Source organism: Heterodontus francisci, chromosome 17, assembly GCF_036365525.1.
Source record: "Heterodontus francisci isolate sHetFra1 chromosome 17, sHetFra1.hap1, whole genome shotgun sequence".
Taxonomy (NCBI): Eukaryota; Metazoa; Chordata; class Chondrichthyes; order Heterodontiformes; family Heterodontidae; genus Heterodontus; species Heterodontus francisci.
This window is the reverse complement of record NC_090387.1, coordinates 50,343,981-50,369,400: the sequence shown is the minus strand read 5'-3', so window position 1 is coordinate 50,369,400 and position 25,420 is coordinate 50,343,981. Positions and strand designations below refer to the sequence as shown.

The following is a 25,420-nucleotide window of genomic DNA, read 5'->3' as shown; positions in this document are numbered from 1 at the left end:
GGTTGCAGAATCCATCCTGGCCCAGGCAAAATCGAAGATGCAAGGCGTATGCCTACTCCACAAGCCAAGGAAGACCTCCAGAGATATCTTGGAGTTTTCAACTTCTTGGTACCATACATTCCAAATTTTTCTGACAAAGCATCATCGCTGAGAGAGCTCTTAAAGAAAGACGTACCATTTGCATGGCAGGAGGGCCATCAGCATATGTTCGAGTCTCTCAAACAAGCACTGTCAGCAGAACCCCGTACCCTGCAGTACTACGATCCAAGGAAGACGACAATCCTAAAAGTCGACGCCTCACAGAAAGGGCTAGGTGTGTGCATCCTGCAGAATGGCAAACCTATTGCATTCGGATCCAAATGTTTATCCTCAGCACATCCAATTACTCAAACACAGGGCAGGAAACAGTTGCTCTGGTGTTTGGGAACACAAGGTTCCACACCTACCTGTTCGGCAAGCAGCTCACGGTGGAAACTGACGACAAACCACTGGAGATGATCTGGCACAAACCACTTGATTACAGTGACTCTTAGTGAAAGTACAGGGGTACAACTTTGACATGTGCTACAAACCGGATATCAAAATGGTCATCTCGGATACTCTGAGCAAATTGCCAAACCCGAGCAAGAATGAAGAAGTTCCACTGGATCTACAAGTAGATAGCATGGCCATTGAGGTGGAAGATGTGCTCAAAATCAATTTATTGCATTTTGGTCAACATAAATGTGACCAACTACAATTAGAAACAGCGAATGACCCACAACTGAAGGCATTACAGAAGGTTGGCCTGACACTGTAAAAGAGGTGTCAGAAATGCTCAGATGCTTTTGGCCTTATAGGACATCTTGTCGCAACTTCATCAAGGCCATAGGGTCAGAGAGTGAACCAGACAACTGGCACAAGACAGTGTTTATTGCCCACGGATCAACAGTGACATTGAAAGGTTAGTGAGGATGCGCGAGGCATGTCAGAGCCACCAGCCATAACAACACAAAGAACCTCTACACCCTCACAAGATTCCATCAGTCCCCTGGTCTAAAATCGCCACTGATCTATTTTCCATTAGTGGAGACGACTTTATCTTAGTCACAGTGTCAGGCAAGCCCCCCACCTACCAATACTGAGGCACACGTTATTTCGCCACAAGAACATTAAAACTTAAAATTGCAATCCCCTGACTGGAAAGACATTTGCATGGTAACAGACAGTGTTGGAACAAGGGACAAAGGACCATCCCGACTCATTTAAACAACAATGGACTTGAAGGTGGGGGGAGCTAGCATTCCAGGTTGACTGCTAAGATAGCAGAATCCACAAACACAGAAGAAGTGGTCAGACCAGTTTTAGTCACATGACTAGCTGGCTGTTGAGATTTGAACTTCCAACAAGGGATTTGAACTCAGAAGGCCGTGTGCTCCTGAAACTGAAGCAGAACCTCCAGTCCTGCCTGCCTCCATCTCTTTCCCATGGAATTGAATCTTGTGAAAGAGAGAAAAGTCTCCCACGTGGACAACACTGGGCTCCGACAAACAGCAAGACTACCTACAATCAAGTGAGCTCGAAGCACAGTAAACAAGAAACCCTTCTGATATTGCCTCAAACCCCTCTCTACTATATTTTCCTCTCCTCTTTTCTGTCCCTATTTGCATGCGTGTATCACGTGTGCATGCTAGTGTGGGCGTGTCGTATATCTGTAGACAATAACTGTATTAGAGTTTAAGGTTTAATAAAATTTGACATTTCTTCTTTAAACCTGAGAAGGCATGTTTATGCTCATTGCTTTATAATTGGAAAGCTGTGAACAAAGATTCACAAAGGGAGAGCTCAAAACACTGTTTAAAATTAAACCCTGTCACAATAAGACCAGGTAAAGACAGCAAAAGACCCCTAGATACATTTCTTACTTGGTCGTAACAACTGATGATTTCTCTAAATTTCCAATTGTCAGACAGGTAAAAGACGCTTCAAGCACAGTCGTCACAGATACATTGAGTGCCACATTCAGTCTATTCAGTGCATCTGATGAAATCATTTCTGACAATGGGCCACAGTATACGGGCAAACCTTTCAGGGATATGTGTGCCAAATGGGGTATAAACTATGTGACACCCTCACCATATTACCCGAGATCTAATGGTCTTGCCGAGAAAATGGATCACACAGTCAAAACACTTACCCTGAAGCGCAGGACGACAAAACAAAAATTTCCGTGTTGCTATGCTCCATGCCAGAGTTACACCCACGGATATGGGCTTACTGTCACCAGCACAGATCATGTTTGGCAGACAACTCTGGCAAGCCATCATCTGTCCAAATTCTCCGAGATACAGGAGACACTGCTTAAAAAACAATGGAGAATGAAGATGGTGCATGACCGACACAGGGGCGGAACTACCTCAGCTACACGTAGGACAAAAGATCAGGATCATACACCCCATCAGGAGAGCATGATTACCCGCAGAGGTATCCAAAGCACATGTGAGCCTAGCTCCGATGAGATTACAACAGCGGTGCTGAGAAGGAACCGAAGCCAACTAAGAGAAGTGTGCAAACTTCCAATTGAGCACAGCGGACTCGAAAGAACACACTCAGACAATGAGGGTATGACTAAACAGGACATCAACCAATACATTGACAACATGCCTGCAAACCCAAAACAGCCAAGGGTGAAATCCACAGCCCCAGAAGGTTATATTATAACCAGATCTGGAAGAGTTGTCAAACCACCGAAACGATATATTGAGTCTGAAGCTTCCACACTTGTAAATTTTATGATCAATATCCCGCATAACTAATTCTGATGTTCTCTAATTTTATGTATTTTTGCTTATAGAATATGTGACTTATCTTTGGAAAGAAAGGGGATGTTGTATGATTGCCTTTAAGAGTGATGTCCCTTAAGATTTAGTATGCTAATGAGCTAAGTACCAGGCTGTAGTCATGTGACAAAGCCAGATTCACTCTGCCACTGGAACACCCAAAGGAAGGTTCACACTAACAGGATGCTGCCGTCAAGCCAAAAAGACGTCCTAGCACACAAATGAGTATTGTGATATATGAATTTCAATGCCAGTCTAATGCTAGGTGTATAGGCTGTATGCCCCAAAGACTGGCAGATCAAAGCAAACAACATGTCCCTTCCGCTGTTCTGCAATGGGCAAGGTACAGGCCGTACCCAACCAGCCTGTGCTTGCAAAACAGTGTCCAACATTAGATGTGATTCCACGATTGGACAACATTTGCTAAATAATCCACAGTGTGCAAAGAATTACTCTGACAACCAATTTAAGATTGTCAGTAGGGCTCGCAGTCTGGTGCATTTGCACATACTGGAAGCTACATATATTAATACACAGGGCCCTGTTCTTTGCAGACAGAAATAACACGTACACACATTGCGCCTATTTCAGCTGAACAAAATAAGTGACAGCTGGTTCATTCCTCAGGGCAATGCCTTGACCAGTCAAGCCGCCTGGTTTAAATTTCAAACAAAGCTTGGCAGTTAACTGTCAGTCACCTTAAACTGGTGCATTCTCCATGACAACACCTCTACCAGAGTTCACTTGCCAAGCAATCAGCACTCTCTTCTCATGCAGCATAAGTTGTTGTTTTCCCTTACATTGGTTATTCTTGCGTATTGTCCTGATGAGCACAAGACAAAAAGCTTTGACATGTCTCTATTTTCAGCAATTCTCAAGTTCTGCACTACCATACGAATTAGGAGCAGAAGTAGGCTATTCAGGCTGTCGAGCCTGCTCCGCCATTTAATAAGATCAAGCTGATTCTGTTATTGTCTCAAATTCCACACTCCCATCTACACCCGATAATCTCTGAGTCCCTTGTCTAACAAGAATCTATCTACCTCTGCCTTAAAAATATTCAATGACCCAACCTCCACCACCTTCTGAGGCAGAGAATTCCAAAGTCAAACAACTATTCTGTAAATAGTTTGTTCTGTATTGTATATAATAGTTCAGCTGTAATAAACCTGAGATCTTCAACCAACTCGACTCCACGCATCTTATTTATGTTGCGTCAGACAACATAAAGAACTCATTACAAAAAGTTGTTAGGTAGCCCTACTTGAACCACGTTAGCATACTCAAATAAAAACAGGAAGTTCTGGAAATACTCAACAGGTCAGGCAGCATCTGTGGAGAGAGAAGCAGAGTTAACATTTCAGGTCTGACCTTTCAACAGAACCGGAAACGTTAACTCTGCTTCTCTCTCCACAGATGCTGCCTGACCTGCTGAGTATTTCCAGCACTGTCTGCTTTTATTTCAGATTTCCAGCATCCGCAGTATTTTGCGACATATATGCTGGCAGACTCTCCCTGAATGCCTGTGCTCCATCACCCCTCCTTCAAAACTTACATTTTTGATTATACCTTCGGGGAACTTCTATGCATCTCTTCCATCAGTACCGGGTGTCGTACTGACCCTCTAAAGCTACATATGAAACTTATTTTAAAAGGTACTTTTGCTTGCTGTCTGGTGACCCGCTTTCCACTGGAGAGGGCGAGGAGAAATATTTGAATACACCCTTAAAAAGGAATATAGCCTAAAAGAAAACACCCAAAAGAATAAGGAAAAGTTAGTTCCACATTGAGTTCAACACAGGAGCAGTTGGAAGTTCCTACACTTACTTTCTCAAACAAATCCCCAACCGGCGAGCAAACTTCTCCATCCTCCTCCCCCTCGATATTGTTCAGTGGCCCAATTGGGGAAAACTGCGGCCGTGCGAACTTGTTGGTCTTCTTCTTGCCCATGGTCTGGGTGGCTGCACTGAGCTGGGAACCAGTGAACTGAGCTGGAAAGCCAGGCTGAGCCGCTATACCATGTGGGCTGCCTCAGCGCAGTCCATGTCTGTGCCGGCAGGGCTCAGAGCCGCACGAACGTCACGACCGGGGAGGAGACGGAGTGTTTTTGCAGAAAGAAGGTTGGCACGTTGTTAGTGTTAATCCTGCTGAGTATTTCCAGCATTGTCTACTTTTATTTCAGATTTCCAGTATCTGCAATTAAATAGGCAAGCGGACGGATGCACTTCAGCAAGTGAGGGCGCAAAGACTATTACTGACATTGTTTGCACAGGCGAGGGAAATGCCTTTCATGCAAATAGTTAACACGATCCGGATGTGATGTTACAGTGAGGATACTCCCAACATGGGGTCAACTGGTCCTATTAAACATGCTGCAGGCTGTACTGCACATGGGAGCTAGCACGTATTCAAATTGTATACTCTACCACATTACAGTGTGAACGTAGAACCCCTACTATTCTAAGGCGTGATCTTCATGGACTAAAGCAGCAAAGTTATTTTTGATAATCGTAAATAAAAGCTAGGAATCTTTACAAGTGCATTTTTTCAAATTCAGATCTTTGTAGACAGTTGGGGCATGTAAACAATGGTGCATCAGAATCAGGTTTACTGATACACTCTCAAAATCTTGCCTGGTTTAGACCTATTTTATGATCAAGGAAACAATTCACAAGCAGTATCTGTGCAAATAAACGGAGATCTCATTCTGGGTGATTTCAAATTCCCATCTCAATTCATCATGCTGTCTCCTCTTTCCTTAATATCTCCCTCCATATAAACTCCCAACCCATATTCAATACCACCCTCTTGACTTTACCATCACACGGCCTTCTTACTTTGTATCAATCACAGGTCAGACCATCTCTGGTCACTTCCTGGTATCTCTCTCCACCCACATTCCCCCTTCCTGCTCCCCCTCCCAACCCTAATTCCTTCTGTGTATATCCCTAGAAAAAACATTCCCAATTCACTTACAATTGCACTTCAAAATCCCAACTATCTAACCTTTGGCCCTCCATTCCCAACATTTCTGCAGCTACCAATCCGATCAACCACACCCTCACCGTTGATATCCTAGTTCCCATTATAACCATTATGCTCTCTCACCCTGATCGTTGCCCCATTACAGCCCTCATCTCTGCTCCCTTAAGTCCAAGGGATGAAGACTTGAACCATTCACCACAAGATCTGGCTAGACCACATAAATCACTACCAGGTCCTGCTGTCGGCTGACAAAACTGCTCACTATTTCAGGATCATCCTGAATGCACAGAAAACCCCTGGCTTCTTTTCTCTGCAGCACATCATCTTCTTAAACCTCTCCAAGCCCATCTTGTCTCCGAGACCCACCTCCTGCTCCCTCATCTTATTCTCACAGCAGTGCTGAATACCCAGCTTCTCTTCCTGACTCCTATGTTAGCTGCCACTGTTAATGATTCTGGTCCCCTATACAAATCTGCCATCATCACCCCTCTCCTCAAAAACCTAACACTTGATTCCTCCAGCCACACTAACTACATCCATTTCCCTACATCCATTTCCTCTCCAAAGTCCTTGAATATCGTGTCACCTCCCAAATCCATTCCCATCTTTCCTGGAACTCTATGTTTGAATCTCTCCAATCAAGTTTGCACCCGACAGTAATGAAACCACTCATCAAAGTCACAAATGACATCCTGTGTGATTGTGTCAAATGTAAACTGTGCCTCCTCGTCTTTCTCTAGACTTGACAATTCCAATGCACTCCTTGCTGGTTTTTGACATTCTACCGTCTGTAAACTTGAGGTCATTCAAAGCTCTGCTGCCCGTGTCCTAACTTGCACTCAGTCCTGTTCACCCATCATCCCTGTGCTTGTTGACCTACGTTGGCTCCCGGTTAAGCATGCCTCAAATTTAAAATTCTCTTCCTTGTTTTTAAATCCTTCCATGGCCTCACCCGTCCTTAACTCTGTAATCTCCTCCAACCCACATCCCTTCAAGATATCTGCACTCCTCTAATTCTAGCCTCTTTTACATCCCCAATTTTAATCTCTCCACCATTGGTGGTGCAGTGCTCTTCACATTTTGTGGTATTTGCCGTCTTCTACAATGGGACCATAACTGCACTATAACTTTGATTACACATGCATCCAAGGTAATGTTAAAGATCCTAGAAAATAGATTGGAAGGCAAAGAAAGGCATTACATCAGCTGTGACCAATTTGGTTTTAGAAAGGGTTATGGCACTAGAGAGGCTATAGCAGTGATGAGGGTGTTAAGCGAAAGAAGCATAGAAAACCAGCAAGAAATCTACACCTACTTTGTGGATTACGAAAAAGCTTTCAACAGGGTGAACTAGCAAAAGATGTTGAAAGTGCTGGAGGTGATCAGAGCTGAATGGAAAGATAAAAGAATGATTGTAACTCTGTACATGGACAGACTGCAACAATCAGGATAGCATTTTGTGAAACTGAACCTGGTGTAATTGGGTGAGGGGTGAGACAAGGCTGTCTACTGTCACCATTGTTCTTTAACACTATGCGGAAGCCATGATAAAAGCATGAGGTGAAGTACAGAAAGGTGTCAAAGTAGAAAGTCAATTGGTGAAGATAGTGAGATTCAACATAAAGAGAACCCAATCTTCTACCAGCATGTAAATAGTAAGCAGATAGTAAGAGGTGGAGTGGGGCCTATTAAGGACAAAGAGGGTAATATATGCTTAGAGGTACAGGGCAAGGCTAGAATACTTAATGAGTACTTTGTATCAGTGTTCATTAAGGAAGAGGAATCTGACAAAATATCGGTAGAAGCCGAGAGAATAGAGGCAATGGAAAGGTTAAAAACTGAGAGGGAGGTGGTACTGAAAAGACTTGCTATGCTTGGGGTAGATAAGTCACCTGGTCTGGATGACTTGGATCCCTGGTTGCTAAAGAATCTTCCAATCTTCCCTAAATATGGGGGAGGTGCCAGAGGTTTGGAGAGTGGCAAATGTGACACTCTTATTCAAGAAAGGGTGGAAGGACAGTCCTAGCATCTACAGGCCAGTTAGTGTAACATCAGTGATGGGTAAGGTTTTAAAAACAATAATCAGGGGGAAAAATTAACAGGCACTTGGAGAGGTTTGAGTTAATTAAGGATAGCCAGCACAGATTTGTAAAAGGCAGATCATGCTTTTTTTTTTTTTAGAGATACAGCACTGAAACAGGCCCTTCGGCCCACCGAGTCTGTGCCGACCATCAACCACCCATTTTATACTAATCCTACACTAATCCCATATTCCTACCAAACATCCCCATCTGTCCCTATATTTCCCTACCACCTACCTATACTAGTGACAATTTATAACGGCCAATTTACCTACCAACCTGCAAGTCTTTTGGCTTGTGGGAGGAAACCGGAGCACCCGGAGAAAACCCACGCAGACACAGGGAGAACTTGCAAACTCCACACAGGCAGTACCCAGAATCGAACCCGGGTCCCTGGAGCTGTGAGGCTGCAGTGCTAACCACTGCGCCACTGTGCTTGACTAATCGAATTCAATTTTTTGATGAAGTAATAGAGAAGGTTGATGAAGGGAAGATTTTAAGAAAGAGTTTGATAAAGTACCACATAAAAGGTTGGTTAACAAAATTGAGGCTCATGAATAGGATGGTCAGTGTCCAATTGGATAAAAAATATTAGCTTAAGGACAGAAAACAGCAAGTTGTGGTAAATGGTTGTTTTTCAGACTGGAGGATGGCAGACAGTGGTGTTCCCCAAGGGTCAGTGCTGAAAAACACTTTTTTTTTAGCTATTTATAAATGACTTGGATCTTGGAATACAGAGTAGAATTTCAAAGTTTGCTGATGCTACCAAACTTGGAGGAGTGACAAACAGTGAGGATGTTATAAACTGCTTGCAACAGGACATAGATAGGCTAGCAGAATGAGCAGACTAGTGGCATATGGAATTTAATACAGACAAGTGTGAGGTGATGCATTTTGGCAGAAGAAATAGGGTGAGGCATTATGAACTTAATGGCAGTGTTCTAAAGAATGTGCAGGAACATTGGGATCTGGGGGTTCAGGTGCATTGATCTTTGAAGGTGGCAGGACATATTGAGAGAGTGGTTAGCAAAGCAAATGGGATTTTGGGCTTCGTAAATAGAGGCATAGAGTACAAAAGCAGATAATTTATGCTGAACCTTTATAAAGCTGTGGTTAGGCCGCAACTAGAGAACTGCATCCAGTTCTGGGTACCACATTTTAGGAAGGATCTGAGGGCCCTTGAGAGGGTGTAGAGGAGATTTACCAGAATGGTTCAAGGAATGGGGAATTTTCATTACAAAGTTAGGTTAGAAAAGCTAGGGTTGTTCTCCCTGGAGCAGAGGAGATTGAGGGGAGATTTGATAGAGGTGTACAAGATTATGACAGGCTTAGATTAGTTAGACAAGGAAAAACTGTTCTCATTAACTGATGGTGCAAGGACTAGGGACACAGATTGAAGGTTTTGGGCATGAAATGTGAGGAACAACTTTTTTATGCAATGAGTGCTAATGACCCGGAACTCGCTGCCCATGAGGCTGGTGGAAGCAGAGACAATCAATGATTTCAAAAGGAAACTGGATGGGCACTTGAAGGAAATAAACTTGCAGGGCTATGAGGATCGAGCAGGGGAGTGGGACTGAGTGGATTGCTCCGCAGAGAACCAGCGTGGATTCAATGGGCCAAATGGCCTCCTTCCATGCTCTAAATAACTCTATGACTCTTTTTCCAGATGATGAAACCCTTGTGGCTAGAACAGCAGAAAATCTACAGATACTAATGGATAAAATGAATGAAGTGGTGAAAACTTACGGAATGAAAATTAATGTAAAACAGACAAAAGTTACGACGGTTGGAAGAAATAATGGTAAGAAAACAGAAGTCAAGATAAACGATCACAGCTGGAACAGGTATCACAATTTAAGTACCTGGGAAGCATCTCATCAGAAGATAGTTACTACCATAAAGAAATCACAGTTAGAATAGCAATGGCAAAGAATGCACTCTCCAAACATAAAGAATTGCTCAGTATAGGAACGAGTAGAGATCTTAAGAATTATCAAGACTGTGATTTGGAGTGTGTTGTTGTATGAGACTGAAATGTGGACCTTGAGAAAAGCAGGCATCCGAAGACTAGAAAGTTGTGAAATGTGGTTCTGTAGAAGGATGGAGTAGGTCATTTGGAGAGAACACAATAGCAATGAAGCTCTCAGGATGGTGGAGGAGGATAGATTGTTAGTGACTATCAAGAAAAGGGAACAAGGTTGGTTTGGTCATAATCTAAGACATGAGAACTTTCTGAAGGAGGTGGATTGACAGAAGATTAGAGGGATGTAGACCAAGAGGGAGAAAGAGAATGATGTTAGACAACTTGAAATTGAAAATGGGAGGCTCCTACGAGCAACTGAAGAGAAACCCAAGACCGCGAGATGTGGAGAAATGGGCAGAGAACCTGCCCTTAGGCAGATCACTATCACAACTGTATCAACATTGGTGGCTGTGCATACAGTTGCCAAAACCCTAAAGCTTTGGAATTTCCTCCTTAAACCTCTCTGTTTCTCTACCTCTCTTACCTCCTTTAAAGGTGCTCCTTAAAACCTACCTCTTTGATCAAGTTTTTCGTCATCTACATCTTCACATGGCTCGGTGTCAAATTTTGTTTTATAATGCTCCTATGAAGCGCTTTATGTTAAAGCCGCTATGTGTTCTGATGAAATGTTACAGACCTGAAATGTTAACTATTTCTCTCTCCACAGATACTTTCAGACCTGCTGAGTATATCAGCATTTTCTGTTTTTATTTCAGATTTGCAATCCACAGTATTTTGCTTTTGTATATAAATATAAGTTGTTGTTCTCAACTCGTGTGCAGTTTTAGCATGGTTGACCACACCAACTTCCTCCAACGCCTCTCCACTGTCATCCAGTTGGGTGGGACTGAAATCACCTGGTTCCATTCTTACCTATCCAATTGCAGTCAGAGAATCAGACTGTTTGCAACCTTGGTGACATATGTCACAGATGAGGTTCCAACCACATATCCGCATCATCACCATGACTGCCTAATTCCACCTCAGTAATGTTACCCATCTCTGCCCTGCCTCAACTCATCTGCTGCTGAATCTCTCGTCCATGTCTTTGTTACCTCTAGACTTGACTATTCCAAAGCACTGCTGGCCAGTCTCCCAGATTCCACACTGTAAACTTTAGTTATCCAAAATTCTTCTGCCCATGTCCTTACACACACCAGGTCCTGGTCACCATCACCACTGAGCTCACTGTTCTACATTGGCTCCCAGTAAATTCTAAGTTTTAGTCCCTTTCTCACCATTGGCAATTCAAATGGAAGCACAGGGCGGCACAGTGGCGCAGTGGTTAGCACCGCAGCCTCACAGCTCCAGGGACCTGGGTTCGATTCCGGGTACTGCCTGTGTGGAGTTTGCAAGTTCTCCCTGTGTCTGCGTGGGTTTTCTCCGGGTGCTCCGGTTTCCTCCCACAAGCCAAAAGACTTGCAGGTTGATAGGTAAATTGACCATTATAAATTGTCACTAGTATAGGTAGGTGGTAGGGAAATATAGGGGCAGGTGGGGATGTTTGGTGGGAATATGGGATTAGTGTAGGATTAGTCTAAATGGGTGGTTGATGTTCGGCACAGACTCGGTGGGCCGAAGGGCCTGTTTCAGTGCTGTATCTCTAATCTAATCTAATCTAATCTACTGATCGTACTGTGCAGCACAGGACCTCCAATTTTCTATTACCTTTGTCTCAATCCACAGTAGTGTGTTGAGAATATGTTTTTCTTTCATAAATTAGTGCCATATGGTATTTAAAATTACAGTTTTGTTGATTATTTTATCCTGCTGATAGCAAACTGACAAGGGTGAAGTGTGTTCCTGGAAGAAGTAGGAAGTATGGGATTTCAGGGAACATTTAAAGATAAACAGAAATTGTGTTTAGGAAAGATATCCCATCAGATGGGGCCAAGCAGCTGGAGGCTCGGCTACTAATAATGGAATGAAGGGAGGGAAGTATGCTTTGAAGTTCAGAGTCAGAGGACAAGAGGGCACAGGAGGAAATAGAAGTTTGGAAATAGTTGTTGAAGTATTGTAGGGTAATCTTGTAAAGGAATTTGTACAGAAGGTTGAGGATTTTAATTCAATGCTTTAGGGACAAAGAGTCACTGTGGATCAGTGAGCACAAGGTGATGGTTAAATGGAATAGAGCAGGCTGTGAAGTTTTGAATGAGTTGGAGTTTGAGGATGGAAGTCAGGTAGCTGGCAAGAGTACTGGTGAAATTAAGTCTATAGGTGACAAGTGGATCAATATGTATTTTGACAGTGACGTGTTGGAGACAGACAATGGTGTGAAGATGGAAGGAGGTAGTCTTGGTGAAGAATGGATGAGATATATAATTTGAAGCTCAGCTCTCTCAAAGAGATTGAGGTTTCATACAGCCTGAATGAACAGCCAAGGTGCCAGAGTTTCTGGGAAGGGCTTAAAACAATGGCTTTGGTCTTTCTAGTGTTCAACTGGAGTAAATTCTGGCTCATGCTCAACAGTATCAGGCAGCCAACTTGGCTTGTCATTATAACTTAAACATTTAAATCCCATTCACGTTATCTAGTACATTCAAATGTGTGACTGATTCAAGGGACAACTGCATGATCACTTCTCAAATCATTTCCATATAAATGGTTTATTGCTATGTACACAGGCCTACAAAATTCAAGTGCCTGAAAAACATTTACATAGTCATGATGCTTTTAAAATTTAAAAGTTTGAATCATTCAAGTCATTAAAATACAAAGAGGCAAAAGTAGAACTGTAATAGGTTCTAGAATTGCAATGCAAGAGAACATAAACAACTGCAAGATTGAAAAGATCATTTCTACATGGTTATACAAGGCTGCATAATTGAGAAGTAAAATTAGAATCTTTATATGCAATAGGCTGCAATACAAATTAAACAAATTATCTCTTATAAATAGATTCGTACACAACACAATTTGGCAGATCAAAGGGATTCAAGTTTTCACCCAACGTACTGGTGATCCATTTCTAATACATCTCCAGTCTAAATGGAATAAGGAGACAGATGCCTCAAAATCGTATTGGTGAACAGTGAAGATAACTCAGCAACAGAACATTCTCATAACTTTATATAAAAAAAGCATCTGTACGGAGGGAAGAATAAAGGCATGCAACAATGGTTCAGCAATCTTGTTGGAACAGTTCCTGATATAGTTCAGCCCAATTCTCAGTGAGAATCGGTCACAGTTTTTAAATCCTTGATGTTGTATTTTTTGAGACTGAGTCACGAAATAGTTACAAAAGCATATCAATAATAAAATGAGCAGTCCAACCCAGAAGTTAAAATATAAGAACCTAGAACTTTCTAATGTATTTAAATCTTGCCAGGTCACTTTAATTTAAGTTCAAAATTGTATTTTATACCAAGTTATCGAAAATCTCTAACCTGCTTGCTGCAATATTAGATTTCTCATAAAATGCACTTCTTTTGCTGAAGACTTTTTTTTTCCTGTTTTAGGGAGATTAGCTTAGCTGAAAATAATGATGTTGACACTAAAAGGAACATTGCATCAGTGGACTTGTGCAGTGTTGCATTTGAAGTTACTTCCACTTTTTCAAAGAGCCACAGAACAACTGGCACGTAGATTCGTCATTGGACATGGGGCCTGGGCTTTAATATTAGTTTTCCAGTCTATAAAAGGTGAAAAATATATTTTTTTTAAATTAGTCACAAAAAGTAGTTTCCACACATTTACAAAAACAAAGTACACAAGAGATACTGCACAAAGTACAGACAACTTGCAACATTTGACAGGATGTTAATTGTACAGCTAATTAAAACACATCCAAGTTAGGCTAACAGTAATGTCCTACAAATAAGCTAAAAGGACTGATACCATAGATGCAGCGCTCACAAAATGAGGGACATCAGAGGCATACCCACTGACCTTCACTCAAGCCCCTGGTTATTCTGGACAATAAATTTTAACAAACTATCAGATTAATTGGTTCTCACACTTTCTTGGATGAAACCCAACAACTCTCAACAGGTCATGCTCATCAAGCTAAGGATAAGTGGTAAATCTGCAACATAAAAATCTTCCTGCTTCTGTGTTTCGCTCTGTCTCTTCCTCTACTACTACTTCTGTTTCACTCACAATTTCTCTCATTGTCTTTAGTGTCAGGTCAGGTCTGGCCCTGACTCCAGAATGAGGCTCTATTTACATTATAATTGCAGGATCTGTGTGAAATTGCTTCACAGAGACTCTACAGTTATAGTGTAAATGTCTTCTTCTTCTTAGGCAGTCTCTCGGGAGCGAGGATGACTTTCTTCCACTCCAGGGTTGTGGGTCCTTGGGTGACTAAATAGTCCAATTCTGGATCCGCACACTCTGCCACAAGTGGGGCAGGTGGTATTTGGTGAGGCGAGTGAATGGGATGCTCAAAATTCCGAATGCTCCTTCCGCTGTTTCCATATGGTTGCTGCCTGGGCATGTCGATGTTGTTCGAACTGGCTGGCACTGTCATGGATGCTTCATCATTTTGTGAGGTCTCAGGCAAGAGATTCCCACGAATTGGTGGAGATGTCACCTTTTTTCAGGGAGGCTTTAAGGACATTCTTGTAGTGTTTCCTCTGCCCTCCTGGTAGCCTCTTGTTGTGACGGAGCTCAGAATAGAAAGCTTGTTTTGGGACTCTTGTGACAGGCATGCAGACAATGTGGCCTGCCCAATGTAACTGACTAGCCATAACCAGTGTCTTGATACTGGGGATGTTGGCCTGAGAGAGGACACTGATATTGAAGTGCCTGTCCTGCCACTGAATTTGCAGAGGCACCGCTGGTGATATCTCTCCAGTGCTTTGAGATGTCTGCTTAAAGTGTCCATGTTTCTGACGCACACAGGAGGGCAGGTAACACTGCGGCCCTGTAGACCATGAGCATGGTGCTAGGTTTGAGGTCTTTACTGTCAAACACTCTTTTCCTCACACGACCGAAGGCTGCATTGGCACACCGGAGGCGATGTTGAGTTTCATCCTTGATGTCTGCCATTGCTGAGAGGAGGCTCCCAAGGTATGGGAAGTGATCCACATTGTCCTGTGGTTCACCGTGGATCTTGATAGTCGGGGGGCAGTGTTATGCAGCGGGAGCAGGCTGGTAGAGGACCTTTGCCTTCTGGATGTTTAGCTTAAGGCCCATTCTTTCATACGCCTCCGTGAATGCATCGAAGAGGGTTTGAAGCTCGGCCTCTGAGTGTGCGCATACGCAAGCTTCGTCAGCATTCTGCAACTTGATGAGAGAGATTGGAGCGGCCTTGGTTCTGGACTGGAGGTGATGTAGGTTAAATAGTTTACCGCTCGTCCTGTACAGCAGGGAGCTTCAAGGAAATGAGTTACAAATATGTACCCAAATATTGACAGGCCTGCTATTGTCAAATGTTGGTTGGTACTTTCCCAAGTACTTTCACCAGTACAAACAAGGGAACAAATCCTTTTAAAAAGCACTACCACTAATATAGATAATAAATATGTGAAGAATGAAATTCCTTTCTTTCTTGCAGAATAATTAAGAGCTAGGGACCACAGATGCAATCATCCAACAGTAGCAGAAGACAATTAGTAGTCTTGTCACCTAACCAAAAATGAATTGAGTGAAGTAATCCACATGGGTGATTGCGGGATTAGATTCAGATTTCACTGAATTTAAACCACAGGGAAATCTTTAAAAAAAAGATAAATTCTTGAAAAGAAAAAATGAATTAAGGTAAAATTTGCTGATTAAATTTGATTTCTTGTCCAGTAACTATTGTAGTAACCCAATTGACAAACAATAGTCGGGATGTTGCTCCTTTCCTATTTTGGCAAATTGGAAATTGCAAAGAGTATGGGGCAAGATGCGTGGCAAACATAAATGAAGAGATCTCTTCCTTTGCAGTTTACAAGAAAAGGCAGATTCATATTGTTTTGTGTACTAAACCAACCAAAATACCAAGCTCTGAATTAGACTAAATCCCCTACAGCTAGTGACCTGAGGGTTGGACCATTTTGAAAGATACCAGCTGCAGCACTGCTTAGGCTAGCCTGGAGTCAACAGCAGGGTTTTCCTTTTTAACTCTAATAATGAATACACTGATCAAGTCCCCCCTTGAATAAAAGTGATAGAAATACAGCAAATCTAAGTAATTGTAGCTGCTTATAATCTTGAAGTCAGTGGAGACTTGTAACTCTCTAAATTTCTGACTTCCGCTTTGATGAACACCACAAAACAACAAGACTTCTTCAAAATTTTATTTTGCCTTTTTAGCAAAGGATGTCAACGGGGCACCAAACCAAGACACACAAAAATAACACACATTTCCAAATCAGTAACAATTCTAACACACTTAAAATATGGTTGAACTATTCACCAGTTTCTCATCTCCTTGTCTCCTTTAATTTCTGTACTGCTCGTGCACCCAGAGAAAACTTAAAACAATTTTTTTAAAAACCTACACAAAGAAGAAAATACATGCAATGTCCCTAAATCACAGAACAGGGTTTTTTTTTTAAAAAGCAGAAAAACATATGTAAATGATAGTCCTTGCTGATTTGAGTAAGGCTTCAACATTAAAGTTCATGCAATTTTTACGTACATTTCCCAGGTACTCTGGCTATGGAAACAAATACTTACATCATCACAAGACATATTGTATTCTGCCAAAACAGTTCGACATCTTGCAGCAATGCTGCAAGCAACATGTTAAGGAAAACCAATTATTCATCAATTAAAATTGGAGTTTCACGATACTGGTCATTTTCTATGTGAAGGCACTGCATAAGAAACTTTAGATTCATTAACGCGACAAGAATGACAAAATACTCAACAGAATGCAGTAAAGAAAATTGTATTGCAGAATTATTACAAAATTAAAGAATGTTCGTTGCTAATGGCTTCCGTACTGGTTAAACTTTTGCAATCTTCAGTCTAATAGTAAACAACATACTATATATTACAAAGTATTGGTACAGTGAGTGAAGACAAGGCTCAACTCAGCAGAAGCTAACTAAATAAATAAAAACTGGGTACAGCCAGCATTTCCAAAGACATCGAAGCAACTATTTCTCCCTCTAAGTCTGAAATTTGTATTGACAACAAGCTGAAGAACATAGAACATTACAGCACAGTACAGGCCCTTCGGCCCACGATGTTGTGCCGAACCTTTAACCTACTCTAAGATCAAAAAATCTAAGATCATATACCACTGTTACGCAGTCTTTGTGTGTAAACTGAGTTCTGTACAGCCTGTGTTTGTGTTTTTGAGACAGTCCCTGATTTGAGGCGGAGTGTTTCCAGCTTCTGGGAGTTAAACCCAGGTTAAATAAACAAACAGTCCTGTGACTGAGAACAAACAAGCAGTTTTTTAAAAAACCAAGGACATATAATCGGAGGTTTGTCAAGAAACAAGACAGAACCGTTAAAGGGCAGATTGCATCGCTAAAAGCCTGCTCAGGTCGGGAAAAAGAACCCAACCCCAACCCAACCGAACCACAGCGGACCCAACCCTGACCTGGCCCAAGTCCCTCCGATTTTGCCCTGAGCCCGCCCCGACCATCCCTTCACTTACCTTTGGACTCAGAACCTCCAGGAAGCTGCAGCGCATGTGTGATGATATCATAGTGACATCACTCGCTCACTGCGCAGACTCAGTTTCATCCTGGACTCCCAGCCCAGGGAAGTTTTTTTAATTTCAATACTTACCAGCAGAGCACTTACCGTGTGTGTCCAGCCCAACGTCGTCGGGTTCGAGTCGGGTAGCAGGCCTTTATGCATCGCTCACTATCGACAGGGCCTCATTCCTTCCATATCTGGATCCTGGAGGACAGAACTCGAAAAACTACCTGAACAAGATCCTGATTTTATTGTACTGTGAGACTCTTCAGCACCACCTTGCCGATAAAGCTATTCTGAAGACCTGTAAGAACTATCTTTGTTGCATCTGCCAATTCACATGTAACGTTTAAGATATATATATTATATACTGAATGTGGGTTAACTGTTAGTTCATGTTTAATTTATGTTGGTGTTGGCTTGAGTGTTAAAGTAAAATTTATAAAAGTGAAATCTTGTCAGTTTGGTTTTTGGTTTCCTAAATATGGGTCAGTTGGTGGATTTGATTCTTTTGATTTGTTGGTGGTCTCCATGGCGATCATAACAACCACAAAAAGGATACATTGATGGTGCAACCACTCTTTTATGTATTCCAGCAAAGAATAAACCAATTAGAGTTATACAGCTGATCGTGAAGAATGGATGGTTCCATAGCGATGTAAAAAAAGATACCTAAAAAGGGTTTAAAATATAATTGAATAATTTTCAAAACATTTTTCAGTGTACAACAAAATAGCAATTGTAAATAAAATCAAGAGGGCTTTATTACAATTGTACCAAAACGATTTTGAAAGGCCAGCAACATCAGCGATTTACAGAAACATATCTACATATTAAAGTCACTTTTAAATTTGCTACAATTTGGCTGTCATTTATCTTCACACAATTCCCGTATATTAGAAATAAGTCTCAATTTTGAGAAAATAAAAAATGAAACCAGCACTGATCATCACCATCAGTTGCTGCTTCCTCAATACATGAAAATAAGAAAATGTGAAACAATCTAACCCATACTTTTCATGGACCACACACAATTTACTTTAGGAACTCTACCAACTCATTCAATCTCTAACCACAGGCATAATTTTCAAGATCATAAAATAGTAAGATGTGCCCCAACGCTTGGGAGATTTGCTCTTAATAATTACAATCTCATTATTCCATCCTGCAGTGTACTAAGAACATTTTCACAAACTGAGCAAGATTGGATCAAATATTCCTTCGAGTGCCAGAGCATCGACGATGTTTCCATACTATTACCAATTTCACCACCCTCCCCCCACCAACCCCACGTAAATTTTCTTGTTTTGTTATGTTGTGAAGGTGTCCACTTCTTGTTACAATATGGTTTTATACTGTCAGGCACACTACAGTATCTCATTCAAGTGATCTTGTTGATGCTTGAGTCTTGAAAACCTGTTAGACCAAGAGATCATCCCAGCTGATCCTGATTGTGTCCTTCACATCCACAAACTTCTAACAAGGGTTGCTGGATAGTTAACAAGCAGGTAAAACGAACAATTAGGAAGGCAAATGGCATGTACAGGAATAAGGAAGTATTGCTACAATTGTACAGGGTTTTGGTGAGATCACATCTGGAATACTGTGTGCAGTTTTGGTCTCTACATTTAAGAAAGGATATACTTGCATTGGAGGGAGTGCAGTGAAGGTTCACTAGATTGGTCCCTGGGATGAGGGGGTTGTCCTATGATGAGAGATTAAGTAAATTGGGCCTATATTCACTGCAGTTTAGAAGAATGAGACGTGATCTCATTGAAACATACAAGATTCTAAAAGGGCTGGACTGGGTAGACACAGCGATTATTTCCGTTGGTCAGGGAATCTGAAACACAGGCACAGTCTCAGGATAAGGCGCCGATCATTTAGGACTGAGATGAGGAGAAATTACTTCACTCAAAGGGTTGTGAATCTTTGGAATTCTGTACCCCAGAGGGCTGTGGATGCTCCATCGTTGAATATATTTAAGGCTGGGAGTGACAGATGTTTGGTCTCTCAGGGAATTAAGTGATTATGGCAAGCAGGCAGGAAAGTAGAGTTGAATCCTAAGATCAGCCGTGATTGTTTTGAATGGCACAGTAGCCTTAATGGGCCATATGGTCTACTCCTGCTCCTATTTACTGTGTTCTTGTGTTCATCAGAAGCTGGAACCCTGGCCCATTATTTTCTGCCCAGTGGCACTGAAATCCATTGCAACATTATTAAACCACCCAAGTCAGCACAACACTGCACAGGGATGAAATCTGTGATCTTCCTAGTCTGTGTCGCTCAGCTGCTCACTGCTTAACCAGTTGAGATGCCCTGCCAATTATATCTAAGCACAATTAAGGGTATAATACTAAGCAAACATTTCCCTTTCCAAAGTTGCTTGAAGGCTCTCAAAGCTGCTGGGTTCTCCAAGCTTATTGTGTGTAGGTAAGATTGTACTAAAAGTTCTTATGGACAATTCTCTCCAACTGAAGACATTCTCAAGTAACTGACCCTTGTATGTTTCTCACAGGCATCACCTGTACCAGCCATAATGGTGAGCTGGAAAAGCTTACAGTGGATCCAATATCTAACAGCCTTTTCCAGATGATTATACTTGGGTGTAACACATTTCTAGGATTATTTTTACACGAAGATTTATAGACAACATAACACTGAAAAATCACTGAAGCAATGTGCCACACAGCCATCTGTTCACACAACATTAGAAATCTGACCTGTCACAGAAGTATGTTTAAGCTACAAAACTTTATAGGCAGCTACAGAAAGTGTTTTTACTTCTTTTGCTGCCCAACCAAGTCGCAGTATTTCCCAGAACTATTTTAATGCTCCCATATGGAATGTGGAAGGAGCAAAAGACAAGGGAATAATTTTTCTTTAAACATATATTTTAATCAAAGGAAGCAACAGCAAACAATTGTCTCAAAGGCAGCCTTAGTTGGTTCCTGCACAACCTAAGTAAGGAGCAACAGCTAAACTAAAAAATAAAATCAGATTTCAAGCGGAGAAAATTTGAAGATTTGCCTGATTCCCTTATTTTGGAAGACTACATTATAATATTTCAAATTAACTTCAAAAACAGACTGATATTTTCCATGAACCTGATCTTGAATTTATAATTTAAAGGTTGGAAGATTTAGATCTTTAGACATATAAGGCAACAACTAAACTTATGAGAATACAGTATGAATGGTTTTGGACTCTCTGAACCTTGCATAACAAATGGCCAAACAAGGCAGTCATCGGTATTATCGTCATTTCTCAAGTGACTTTCATGAAATGTTAATACTGTTACTTAGTGTTCTTTAGGACCATTTCCTGTCTTACAAAGTGTCAGAGAACTAACTAAATACTAATCCTTTAACTTTGGATAGGCTCACAGTTACATGTTTTGAAAAAAGGTCTCTCCTAATAAAGCCATTCTTGTTTCTGAAACTTGTGGGAATGTGAAAGAAAAACTGGCTAAGCTGCTGTTAAACAAAAAACAGTTCCAGTGAACTTTTTGAAAGTGAACTTCCACCGCCACCAATAAAAAGCAAACACATAATTACTAGTTCCAAACAAAATGTTTTGATAATTCTAAATAAGTATAAAAACTTCAAATTACCTTTTGTGTTTCAGGATCTATTAACCAGTTCCAGGCACCTGTGGCAGTACACACTGAAACAACTATGAGAATCACTGCAAACAAAAAGTTGAATTCAGGTACCAATTATTTTTAATGGATGTGGTTCACTAAGACAGCAGCAATTTGTATTCCAAGGAAAATAAAATTCTAAATGCACTTATCATAGTTATTTTAAGAAATCTTTAACTGTGAGTGAGAGACATGAGGATCCATTCTTTCAAATCCTTGGCATCTCAATATATTTTAATTGAAGTTGCAGCTATTCCTACCATTGTAATAATTTAAAAATGGTTTCTGTGGCTGCTTTCTGGCAAAGAGTTGTCTTTGTGAAGGACAGAATCCAGGGCGCTATGAGTACAATGGCACACATTCATGAGTAAGCCTATCAAAAGATATTTATTTCAGTAAAAAATGTTTTAAAATAGAGAATTAAGACTGTATTTTTAAATAATTCTGATTTAATTCTTACATCAGTGTAATTGTTTTCTTAATGATCCAGACAGCTACACAGTCTGCCAGCCTGATGTTTTCTACCAACTTGGAGCTGGTCAAATAATTTCTAGTGCATAACCCAATGGTAGAGGGGTTCGTTGTTTGCCCTGAAACAAAGCTATCTGAGATATTTTACACATTAAGATCAAGTTTTGGTTTAGACAATGCATAGGCATATCTATGAAGTTTGTTTCTGTGTTGAGCACAAATAAAGCAAAGCAGCCCTAACTGCAACACTGCTCAGCACCAATGCTGTATACAGGCTTATGAAAAAAGTATTTGGCAGGCCCTTACTACTACTGCACATTGTTAATAAATATTAAACTTGTCAGAATAAGCTTCTCTGTGGAAGACATAGTTGCAATTAGCAAGCTCTTTGGAGACATGTGGGTTGTTCTGATGTCCCTATTATAAACTTGGCTGTGTATTTTCAAAAAGTGGCAATTCACAGATTCAGAGGTGATTCATTAGATTTCATGGATTACTTCAAAGCAATTCCTTTTCTAAATTTTTGCTGAAACCCTTTTTACCTGATGGTCTGGCTTCTTGATGGGGTGGAGTCCCACGGCACTGGTGAACCTAGTTATTTTGCCCATGTGGTCATGATTTATTGATGAATCTCAAAATAATTTTTGACAAAGAACAGGCTTTTGAAGCACTTTAAGGCAGTAGGAAATTACAGTCAAACCTAACATTGCCCTTATGCGAAGTTCACACCATTATACTTTAGCAAGTGTCACTGAATACTGGTTAGGAGAAGAAATCCTGGTTGATTTTCCCATCCATAATTAGGGACAATGAAGCTCCAGGAATTGAAACTTGTATCTTGCATGTCTGTATGGCTCATATATTAATTAGGTATGTTCACCAAGCTAAATACTTGCTTATATCTGAGATACTGAAATGAGACATCCATCCAGCCACTGTGTAGCTTAGCAATTAGAAAAATTCATAGTTTGTGTTTGGGGCTGGACTGGAAAGAGGAAGCCAACGGTAACCTACTGAATTGCCACATAATCCAAGATATTATAAACGAGGGAACAGGAAATACCTATATTTATCAAAATCCTTCCTCATCATCATTACACTATTAAATTGCTGGTTACGAAGAGGCTCGGGGCTGGCTTTGTCCTAGCTCATGCTGCCAAAGAAGAGCTATAAGCAGCACTTAAAGTCATAATACCAAACAAAATGTCTGCTCAGAACCTTTGACCATCCACTTGCTAGCTTGGAACCCAGAAACTGAGAGGAGTGAGGCACAAATCTACATGTAGAAAAGTTAGGATTGTTAATAAATACAATACAATTCCTCCACTTAAAGAAATATTTAAAACACAAAGTACAGATGTTTATAACAGACCAATCCCTAATGATCCATTTTCCAGAAGCTCTCGTCCAACCACACACAAATATTTAACTGTATGGCATGTTTCATACGGTCCAATATATTGGGATCTATATGCAGGTCGATATATTTCAGGAGAAAATGAAATGCAATGGGGGAGGCTTGTAGATTTAATTGCAGCTATCTCTCCCTTTCTCTTGTACATGAGACAACTATGTCCCTCCATTTTGCATTCCATGAAGGGTTTTAAAAACTTGTAATTGTCTTTTGGTACCTTTGTTATGCCGATCTGATTATTCTGCTTGCTGCAATGATCTGTATGCAAGTTAGTTTAAAAATGCAAACTTAATAGAGACCACACCCAAATCATTAAAATTAGCTTCCCAGTGATTGTCTTTTTAGCACCTAACTACGTAGATAAGATCATAAGCAATAGGAGCAGGAGTAGGCCATTCAGCCCCGCCATTCAATAAGATCGTGGCTGATTTATCCCAGGCCTCAACTCCTCTTTTGGGCCTGCTCCGCATAACCCTCGACTCCCCGAGATTTCAAAAATCTATATACATCCTCCTTAAATACGTTTAGTGACCTAGTCTCCACAACTGTGAGGTAGAGAATTCCAGAGATTCACCACCCTCTGAGAGAAGAAATTCCTTTGCATCTCAGTTTTAAATGTGTGAACCCTTATTCTGTAACTATGTCCCCTAGTTCAAAATTCCCCCACCAGTGGAAACATATTCTCAACATCTACCCTGTCAAACTCTCTTAGAATCTTATATGTTTCAATAAGATAACCTCTCACTTTTCTTAACTCCAATGAATAAAGGCCTAACCTTAGCCGTTCTTGATAAGACAACCCCTTCATCCCAGGAATCAGCCTAGTGAACCTTTTCTGAACTGCCTCCAATGCTAGTATATCCTTCCTTAAATACAGGGTCTAAAACTATATGCAGTACTCCAGGTGTGGCCTCACCAACACCCTGTACAGTTGTAACAGACTTCTCTACTTTTAAACTCTAACCCCCTAGCAATAAAGGCCAAAATTCCATTTGCCTTCCTAATTACATACTTCCTGTATGCTAACTTTTTGTGTTTCATGTACAAGAACACCCAGATCCCTCTGTACTGCAGTATATTGTAGTCTTACTCCATCTAAATAATCTGTCTTTTTATTCTTCCTACCAAATGGATGACCTCACACTTTCCCACACTGAACTCCATCTGCCAAGTTTTTGCCTACTCACTTAACCTATCTATATCCCTTTGCAGATTCTTTGTGTCCTCATCACAACATGCCTTCCCAACCATTTTTGTATCGTTCGCAAATATGGATACACTACACTCTGTCCCTTCCTCCGAGTCATTAATATAGATAGTAAATAATTGAGGCCCTGGGACAGATCCTTGTTGCAACCCACTAGGTACGGCTTTCCAACCTGAAAAAGACCCATTAATCCAGACTCTCTGCCTTCTGTGTGTTAGCCAATCCTCAATCCATGCCAACACATTATCCCCAATACCCTGAACTCTTATTTTGTGCAACAACCTTTTATGTCGCACCTTATCGAAAGCCTTCTGAAAATCCAAATACACTACATCTACTGGTTCCCCTTTATCCACTCTGCTTGTTATATCCTCAAAGAACTGATAGATACTGTACAAGATTGCCAGATCCTAGCGATTTTTCCCCTTGTAGTTGCCACCTTACTAGTACATTATTTCAGTTGCCGTACATTAATAAAAACAAGGTGTTGTACCAGATCATTGCGATTATAATGACCTTTTCAATCTACTACATTTCCCCAGCTATAGAGCAACCTGCAGGCTGCTTAATGGGAACAAAAACAGAAAATGCTGGAAACACTCAGCAGGTCTGGCAGAATCTGTAGAGAAAAAGAGTTAACGTTTCAGGTTACACCAGCATTTTCTGTTTTGATTTCAAATTTCCAGCATCCACAATATTTTGCTTTTGTAAGCACGTTTAATGGGACCAATTGATGCTGCTGTGGGGGTGTCCCCTCCATTAAATTGCATATAGAAGTACAACTCTCACCCACTACCCCCACCCCTCCTCCTCCTCCTCCTCTCCCTCTCCCCCTCCAATGAGCACACACGCACCCGGATACTCACTTCGCCACCGCCCTGTCGCTGGCTGTAAGCAGGAGATGTATTCGGTCAGCCTTCTCTCGAAAGCCTTGAGATCTGCAATACAAAACACACACCCATGTCGCGCCTGCTACACAGTATAATCCGGCCCGGCTCTACAAACCCTCTACTAACCCCACTCCCCACCATTTACCTTCGGCTTGTTCCAGAGAATTCATCATCACAATCACCAGCCGCCCCGGGCTCACCATTCACCCCTACCGTTCCCCCTCCCACCGTCTCCAGAGGCCACAGTTAATTGGTCGTTCGCAGCGGCCAGAAGCCTCCATGTAAAGAGCAACCTGATTG

At 41.3% G+C, this 25,420-nt stretch overlaps 2 protein-coding genes across 6 annotated transcripts in view; both read right to left on the bottom strand.

Annotated features, from left to right (window-relative positions):
- The window catches only part of heatr3 (HEAT repeat containing 3), a 54,354-nt gene extending 49,265 nt beyond the window's left edge, over positions 1-5,089 (bottom strand). For 2 of the 4 annotated variants that reach the window (XM_068049410.1, XM_068049412.1), the window contains exon 1: positions 4,647-5,089. In XM_068049410.1, the coding sequence (XP_067905511.1) occupies positions 4,647-4,769 (123 nt within the window). In that variant the 5' untranslated portion in view covers positions 4,770-5,089. The remainder of the gene's footprint in view (positions 1-4,646) is intronic. The other 2 variants (XM_068049411.1, XM_068049413.1) reach the window with 1 other exon arrangement.
- A 7,403-nt stretch (positions 5,090-12,492) lies between these two features.
- On the bottom strand, positions 12,493-25,370 carry cnep1r1 (CTD nuclear envelope phosphatase 1 regulatory subunit 1). Of its 2 annotated transcripts, XM_068049408.1 has the most exons (6): positions 25,266-25,370; positions 25,097-25,168; positions 21,109-21,182; positions 18,058-18,167; positions 16,518-16,572; positions 12,493-13,543 (listed from the first exon to the last, which is right to left on the bottom strand). In XM_068049408.1, the coding sequence occupies exons 1-6, from the start codon at positions 25,321-25,323 to the stop codon at positions 13,502-13,504; spliced, it is 411 nt and encodes a 136-aa protein (XP_067905509.1). In that variant the 5' UTR covers positions 25,324-25,370; the 3' UTR covers positions 12,493-13,501. The 2 variants fall into 2 exon arrangements, with proteins under 2 accessions (XP_067905509.1, XP_067905510.1); XM_068049409.1 differs by lacking the exon at positions 25,097-25,168 and having other exon boundaries at positions 25,266-25,362.
- Between the last annotated feature and the right edge of the window lie 50 nt (positions 25,371-25,420).

What these genes read in the sequence shown, in the direction of transcription:
- cnep1r1 (XM_068049408.1), bottom strand. Translation starts at nt 25,323, where the DNA reads ATGGTGAGCCCGGGGCGGCTGGTGATTGTGATGATGAATTCTCTGGAA. An exon ending in TTCTCTGGAACAAGCCGAAG is followed by an intron (nt 25,169 to 25,265) that starts GTAAATGGTGGG and finishes TTTGTATTGCAG; the next exon opens with ATCTCAAGGCTTTCGAGAGA. An exon ending in ACAATATGTCTTGTGATGAT is followed by an intron (nt 13,544 to 16,517) that starts GTAAGTATTTGT and finishes CACCTTTTATAG; the next exon opens with ACTGGAAAACTAATATTAAA.